Source organism: Ursus arctos, unplaced genomic scaffold (genome assembly GCF_023065955.2).
Source record: "Ursus arctos isolate Adak ecotype North America unplaced genomic scaffold, UrsArc2.0 scaffold_14, whole genome shotgun sequence".
Lineage (NCBI taxonomy): Eukaryota > Metazoa > Chordata > Mammalia > Carnivora > Ursidae > Ursus > Ursus arctos.
In genome coordinates this window covers 30,508,181-30,515,644 of record NW_026622808.1, presented here as the reverse complement: position 1 = coordinate 30,515,644, position 7,464 = coordinate 30,508,181, and the positions used below count along the sequence as shown (strand labels likewise).

General features: G+C 48.7%; 1 protein-coding gene across 1 annotated transcript; it reads right to left on the bottom strand.

The window, feature by feature from the left end:
• Positions 1–3,049: 3,049 nt before the first annotated feature.
• On the bottom strand, positions 3,050–5,872 carry CRIPTO (cripto, EGF-CFC family member). The gene is made up of 6 exons (XM_026500357.4): positions 5,853–5,872; positions 4,969–5,021; positions 4,758–4,883; positions 4,209–4,323; positions 4,008–4,117; positions 3,050–3,165 (listed from the first exon to the last, which is right to left on the bottom strand). The coding sequence occupies exons 1-6, from the start codon at positions 5,870–5,872 to the stop codon at positions 3,050–3,052; spliced, it is 540 nt and encodes a 179-aa protein (XP_026356142.1).
• Between the last annotated feature and the right edge of the window lie 1,592 nt (positions 5,873–7,464).

Here is a 7,464-nt window from a genome sequence, read left to right as displayed (position 1 = left end):
TTTCAATTTGGGAAGATGAAAAAGTTCTGGAGAGAGATGGTGGGAATGGTTGCCCAGCAACGTGGACATACCCAATGCCACGGAACTGTGTAGTTAAAAATGGTTGCGATGCAGGCGCCTGGGTGGCTCAGTCGTTAAGTGTCTGCCTTCGACTCAGGTCATGATCCCAGGGTCCTGGGATCGAGCCCCGCATCGGGCTCCCTGCTTTGCTGGGAGCCTGCTTCTTCCTCTCCCACTCCCCCTGCTTGTGTTCCCTCTCTTGCTGGCTGTCTCTCTCTGTCAAGTAAATAAATAAAATCTTTAAAAAAATGGTTGGAATGCTAACTTTCCTGTTATGTGTATTTTCCCACAATAAAAAAATAAGTTGATATAAAAAAAATTGAGTACAGATGATGTGGCCCAAACTGAGGTGGCATGTGAATGCCCACGTTTGGAACATACTGTCCCAGCCTCACCTGCAGTGTGGCTACAAGGTTATTTGCATGCAAATGAGAAGCCTTTTTCAATGTTCTGAAGTTGCTTTTTCCTTTTATTAACTTCCAGTTCTGGGCAAAACCCACTCTGGTAAACAGGCAGGTAGAAAGGGAAGAATTGTGACATTTGCTGAGAATTTTTGTACTCGTGCTCTATTTTAGTTTATGGACTTCTTAACAACTCTGTGGTGTAGGGACCCACCCCGGTTCGCAGCCTGGGAAACTGGGTCGCCCCCAGCCTTCCTTCCACACTGGGCAGCCCACCCCCATGCTCTGAGCTCTCCGGGATGCACCTTTGGAATTTCACATCAGCAGGGCATTAATCTGGAGAAACAGGCATTGGGGACCAAGTGGTACCTAACTGATGGAAGTAAATGTTGTCCTTCACAGCAGAGAACACGCACGAAAGCCAGAAACAACACTGGGTCTGCGCTCTTGGCTCTTCCAGTTACTTCAGTTTCGAGCCTGAAGTAGTCCTGCTTTCCCCAGGAAAACAGATGCGATCCACCCTCCCCGTGGAAAACACAAAGTGCAGAGGGGAAAAACCCCACCGCCGCAAAGCGCTTGTCACAGCCCAGCCCAGATATAACCACAGGTCGCGTTTTGGTCACTAAATTTCCCACTTTTACTGGGCATACTCACATACACAATGTAGTTTTAAAATACACAGTTTTATCACCTGGTTTACAAGCAAATATCTTGTGAACATTTTCTCTTTTGCAACAGTTAAAATACTTGCAAGGTGTGGAGAAAACATAATTTATTAAGTTCTCTTGTTGGGGAAGTTTGGATAGAATTTTTTTTCCAAGGAAGACTTCATTCTCTTCTGAATGCCTTGAGAAAAAAAGGGGTGTCCTTGTCTTTTACAGCTTTCTGTAGAGGATAGAAACTTGACTCTTGGGAACCCTCCTACACTGTTGGTGGGAATGCAGGCTGGTGTAGCCACTCTGGAAAACAGTATGGAGGTTCCTCGAAAAGTTGAAAATAGAGCTACCCTATGACCCAGCAATTGCCCTACTGGGTATTTACCCCAAAGATACAAATGTAGTGATTTGAAGGGGCACCTGGACCCCAATGTTTATAGCAGCAATGTCCACAATAGCCCAACTATGGAAAGAGCTCAGATGTCCATCAACAGATGAATGGATAAAGAAGATGCAGTGTGTGTACACACACACACACACACACACACACACACACGCACACACACTGGAATATCACTCAGCCATCAAAAATCGAAATCTTGCCATTTGCAAAGACGTGGATGGAACTAGAGGGTATTATGCTAAGCAAAATAAGTCAATCAGAGAAAGACAATTATATGATCTCACTGATACGTGGAATTTAAGAAACAAGGCAGAGGATCATAGCAGAAGAGAGGAAAAAATGAAACAAGATGAAACCAGAGATAGAGACAAACCATAAGAGACTCTTGATCATATGAAACAAACTGAGGGTTGCTGGAGGGGAAGGGAGTAGAGGGTTGGGGTGACTGGGTGATGGGCATTGGGGAGGGTATGTGTTGTGAGTGCTGTGTATTGTGCAAGACTGAGGAATCACAGACCTGTACCCTTGAAACAAATAATACATGTTGCCCCATATCAGGCTCCTCCGCTATGAGCCTGCTTCTTCCTCTCCCACTCCCCCTGCTTGTGTTCCCTCTCTCACTGGCTGTCTCTATCTCTGTCAGATAAATAAATGAAATCTTTAAAAAAAAAAATACATGTTAATTAATTGAATTTAAATTAAAAAAAAAAACTTGCCTTTCAACTTGGCTTTTTAACTTGCCCATCTAATCATCAACCAAGTAATTTATTTTATTTTTCCCAGTCTCTCTCCCATTTGCTTCTTTTCTACCCAGTCTCCCTGGCACACGCGCGCACACACACACACACACTTCCAACACTTGAGCATCTAGTCCCTCACCTCCAGAATCTGCCCTCTACCCTCTTGTCTGCTCTTTACAGATCGTTCCTTTCCGTTCCTTTCAAAGATGAGGTCTTAATTGATTTTGGTCAACTCTACTCAAAGCTTTAGCCTCAGTTCCACATCAGGAGTAGACTTGAATAATCTGAAGATCTAATTCAATTGTTTAAGGAAAATAATAAAAAACCCTTGGTAGAGATATGTGTATCAAGAAACAGATTTTGGTCACACTGCAGATATGGTTGACTTTTTATTTTTTTTAGATTTTATTTATTTATTTTAGAGCGAGATAGAAAGAGCACGAGTGGTGGGGAGAGGTAGATGGAGGGAGAAGCAGGCTCCCCGTGGAGCAGGGAGCCTGACGTGGGGGTTTGATCCCAGAACCCTGGGATCATGACCTGAGCCAAAGGCGAACACTTAACCCACTGAGCCACGCAGGCGCCCCTGTGGCTGACTTTTTTTTAAGAAGTTTTTTGGAGAGGGCAGAGGAAAGTAGTTGGTACTTGATGAAAATGTTAGGGACCATGATGAAAATCCATTCGCCATTTCAAGGCAGCTAACAAACGATCGTCTCTCAGTTAGGACACTGGAGTGACAGGCTTTACAGGTGATGAAACTCGCAGGACAAATACTGCATATGCAAGTGTCCATTAACAGTAACTTTGCAGAGCGAGGCAGATGCCAGCTAGTGAAAGAGTGGTGCCAGAAGCCGGTGTTAATTCTGGAGTCCTGGAAACCAGGAAGTGCTCATCCATCACGTGGCCATCTGAAAGGTAGGGACCCTTGGTCATTAAAGGAAATCCCTCCAGCAGTTTATCCTGCCCACACAGCACATCAATACCCACCCCAAAATCGGTTGGGACTCAACATTTGACGAGCACGCTAACGGGACCAAGAGTACCGATCACACAGAATTCAAACTCCCCTGAGAAAAGACTCTTTCAGCAAACGTCACCACGGGGCCTAGTGTGAACTTGGGTTTTCCCCGGACACGCGCACTCACACCAGGACATCTACCCCAGCCGGTGACACCCTTGATGGCAGGGGTGCTGTAAGACTTGCTTAGGTGTTGACGAGAAGGACACAGCACATTTTGGGCCCCAAGTTCCAGGAAGAAAACACGGTCTCCACCGCTGCGGTCATCCCGTTCACACTTACCCAAACGCCTCTCCTGGGCCTGACAGCCAGGATGCAAGGGGAAAAGCCACAGTCCCTGTGTGGGGCAGGGCTCCCATCTTATACTCAAGTGAAGCATCTGCTTTCATTTAGATTCCGGACTTGACCGTGTACAATTTCGAACACCCAAGAGCACCTCCTGGTGTGCAAGAGGCCAAACTCTTTCTTGTTTGTTTTCCTTAGTAGAAGTTCACACTAGAACATGTCAAGTAGCCTTGACATCACTCTTCAGCTGGAAGGTGACATTTCCGAGGCAGTAAATATGAGGGACGCCAGCATGACCATCCCGGCTGGAACCCTCGATGCTTTTACAAGCAGCCCTTCAGCTGCCAGGATCTAGCAAGCCATGGGGTGAGAGGAGAGACCCCCCTCACCAAGTGGCCACAGGCAACTAAGGAACTTGAGAGGACAAAAGAGGGGACTAGGGCTTACCGCAGCCCGGGAGGAACGTCTGCCGGAAGCAGTGGAGCTGGCCACGCCAGCACTTACACAGGGAGCATCTCCTGGGCAGCCAGGTGTCATGGGGCACAGAGCCACAGCTCCTGGGAAGAGGGAGCAGAGAAGGCGGTGCATCTGGATTTCAACTCCTGCCTCTTTTCCTCTCCGCCCACCCCTCCCCCTTTGATGACTCACTCTTTGCGGGAATCGTGCTCACAGTTGCGGCCATAGAAGGAGGGGGGGCAGGCACAGAAGGACCCCAGCATACAGGTGCCCCCATTCAGACAGCACGTTCTGTTTAACTCCTTACCTGAAACGTGAGGAGAGGTGGCTGAGCGGGTGGGGGGACCGAAAAGCTAAGCTCCTGGGAGCAAAGGTGAATACAGTGCTTAGGGCTTGGGCTCCCCAGTGCTCCGAGATGTCTCACTCTTATGAACCGCACAGAACAGCACTCTTGCTTTTTAGGGTGGCTCTGCTCCCTGAGCCTCTGAGCAGAGAAAGCTTTTTCACGCGCAGGCTCTGGGGGGGTTCCCAGAGCCCCGGGAATCCGGAGGGAAACTGCCTGCGTCCCGGGGAGGTCAAGTACACACTGCCGGTCTGGCCTCCAGAACCAAGCCCAGTCCAACCATCCGCCCAGCTCCAAAATCAGCTTGCCAACCCAGGAGAAAAACATCAGGGAGAGAGGAAACAGGAAGGACCAGGACGGTGACAGCACACGGAAGACCCAAGGCAGGTGGGTCTTACTGTCCTGGATTCCTAAGGATGGCACAAACTGGGAAGACCGGTGACGGATTGCAGGCTCCTCCTGAGACGGAATGCTGTCATCTCTCAAGGGCGTCTCTCTCCTCCCAAGTTCACGGTGGCCCAACCCTTAATGACAAAAATCAACGGGTGGGTTCAGGATTTCGGGCCCTGTGAAAATTGCTGCTGACCAAAACAACAAAAAGTGTCTCACCAGCAACGAATTCCAGTTCAAACGCTTTGGAAATGGCCACAATCAAAATCACACTGGGAAGACGAAATCGGACGCCCGTTAGCAAAACATGGCATATAAAACCCTGTGAGTTAAGAGTTAACACCTGGTTTTTCCGAGTTAACACCGGTTCCTCCCAGCCCAAGGACAAGACCCCAGACCACCAGGGAGAAATCCTAGAGCCCTACCTTTCTTTCTCTTTCCTTTCTTTTTAAATGGCTAATTCATGTAACAACATCAAGAAAAAGGGTGAGAATAAAAATCACCTAAAAGCCAATTCTTTTCAAAATGTATCATGACTTCTTCGGCTCTGTCCCCCTAGACACGTAATTTTAAGTAGGCGTAAATCTTTCAGCTTTGATTTCACAGAACACGTATTCTCCTGCCCTTAGATTTCATATAGGAATTTTATAAAGACTGCATGACATTTTGTATAACCAATGAATCACATTTTACAAATGATTTCATTTAAACCAGTCATTTAAAAGATTTTCAGGTTAAAACAACCTCCCCCCCCCATGACTCTTCACGGTTTTGCAAATACTGAATCTATGCCTTTAAACTTCTCAGAAGCAGATTTTTAATCGGGTCGTCGATATTGATCTTTTCTTACCCAAGAGAGGAAAACGCTAGTCATCTCCCAGGCCGCGCCATTAACCCGATTGAAAATGTTAAAAGCCAACAGCAAAGCTGGACGGAACTCTTAAGTGTGAAGTTCCGGATGTTTCAGGAAAAAACAGCATCCCTGCTGGTAGCTCTTTTTAAAGTTGTGCAAGATGAGGCCACACGACAGAGAGGCGTAGAACATTATTTCTGAAGCTGGCAAGCTCTAGTCATCAGAAGTCACATTCAAGATGAGTTCATACCTGCAGGAGAAGCGCTCCATCTTTCCGCGGCCCATAGCTCCTAACAAGTTAGGGGGAAGAAAGGTCAGCATGGCTTTCCTTCATGGTCGTTGCTAAAACCCCCAAAGGAAAACATTCATTTCCTGAAGTGAAAATGGGAATTTAGAAAGAAGAGTATCCCAGATGAGAAATAACGCTTTCCCCAGAAGGTCTTAGGAGAAGCAGGAGCCAGGATGTCTGGGAGACTGGGGGCTCATCACCGAGCCGGGTCCTAAGGAATGCTTTGACCTTAGCCGGGGAGCCAGGCGGGCGGGGGCCTCTCCTTCCTCCACAGCCAGGCAGGCGGTGGGGAGGGCGCGCAGGTGGGCGCGGAGGCGGAGACCCACGCCCATCGCCAGGCACAGCCTCTCCCGAGCGGAGGTGAGGGTGGTGAAGCCCTGGGACGAAGTGGGATGGAAAAGGCGGGGTCTTGTTCAACTGGTTAACTAGCCCTAACGTCTCTATCATTAGTTGCCTCTTAAAAAAAAAAAAATCAGATTTACTTGTAAAAAAAAAAAAAAAAGGTAAATCAATTGTTCTGTCCAGTTGATGATTCCAGATTGGAGGAGTGGTGGAAAGTGATTGCTTTTTTTTTTTTTAGGATTTTATTTATTTATTTGCGAGAGGGAGTGAGAGAGAGAGAGATGTATGCAGGAGCAGGGGGGAGGGGCGGAGGCAGAGGGAGAAGGAGGCTCCCCACTAGGCTGGGAGCCCAATGGGGGGCTTGATCCCAAGACCCTGGGATCATGACCTGAGTGGAAGGCAGATGCTTAATGACTGAGCCACCCAGGTGCCCCGAAAGTGATTGCTTTAATGGGGAAATCCTCAACACCACAGTTGGGTTTCATCTCCAGGAGTTTGATACTTTATTGCCAAGTTTACTTGAAATTTGCTTTCATCTTTGTTTTTCCCCAAAATAGGCGTGTTGAGCCCGGTGCTTGGCCCTTGGTGTCCTCAGGTGGTGGAACTGGGTGTGTCTCCACCAGCGGGAGGAGAAAGACCGGGAAGTTTTCCGAGGGGAAGTTCAGGGTCGCCAGGGGGCCTTCGGGGTTCCCGACTCCCTGCGAGTGAGTACGTTTCAGGCGGGCCCGAAATGCAAGTGGCGTCTCTGTCTGGCCCCCCCCCCCCCATGACACCGGAATTAACCCCCGATTCCGGCTCCTGTGTCACCCCTACGAGTGGTTATTTGGTGGTTCCTGGGAGCCCCCCAAGGCTGCCGCTGGAGAGGCGCGTCCCTGAGCCGGAGTCCCCACCTAAGGTCTCGGTGCTCCCAATGATGTAATTTGCCCGAAGTCGTGAGCAGTTCGAGATATCATTTAGTTTCAATTTCTAAAGGAAAAGCCTGGCGTTCACCCAATCTGCAGGGCACATGGGTGTGAAGCTTTTCTGTGCTATTTTCACCCATCTCTGTCCATCCAGGTCACACCGTGGCGGAAAGGAAGGGGCAGCATCCGGCCCACCCACCGGCCACAAGTGCTGAGAGGAGCCCTTCATTGCTTCCACACCTGCATCTTGTGGGAATTCAATGTAAAATCATTTCCACCGGGGAGTAGGGCCCCATCAGAGCAATGGCGGGGTGCAGCCCATTTGCTGG

Bases quoted from the DNA above. Each gene is read 5' to 3' on its own strand.
- CRIPTO (XM_026500357.4), bottom strand. From the start codon at position 5,872: ATGGAGCGCTTCTCCTGCAG. The intron at 5,022-5,852 runs GTATGAACTCAT...TCGTCTTCCCAG, and splicing joins ATGGAGCGCTTCTCCTGCAG to TGTGATTTTGATTGTGGCCA. The intron at 3,166-4,007 runs GTAAGCCCTAGT...CCTACCTTTCAG, and splicing joins GACGTTCCTCCCGGGCTGCG to ATGGCCACGTGATGGATGAG.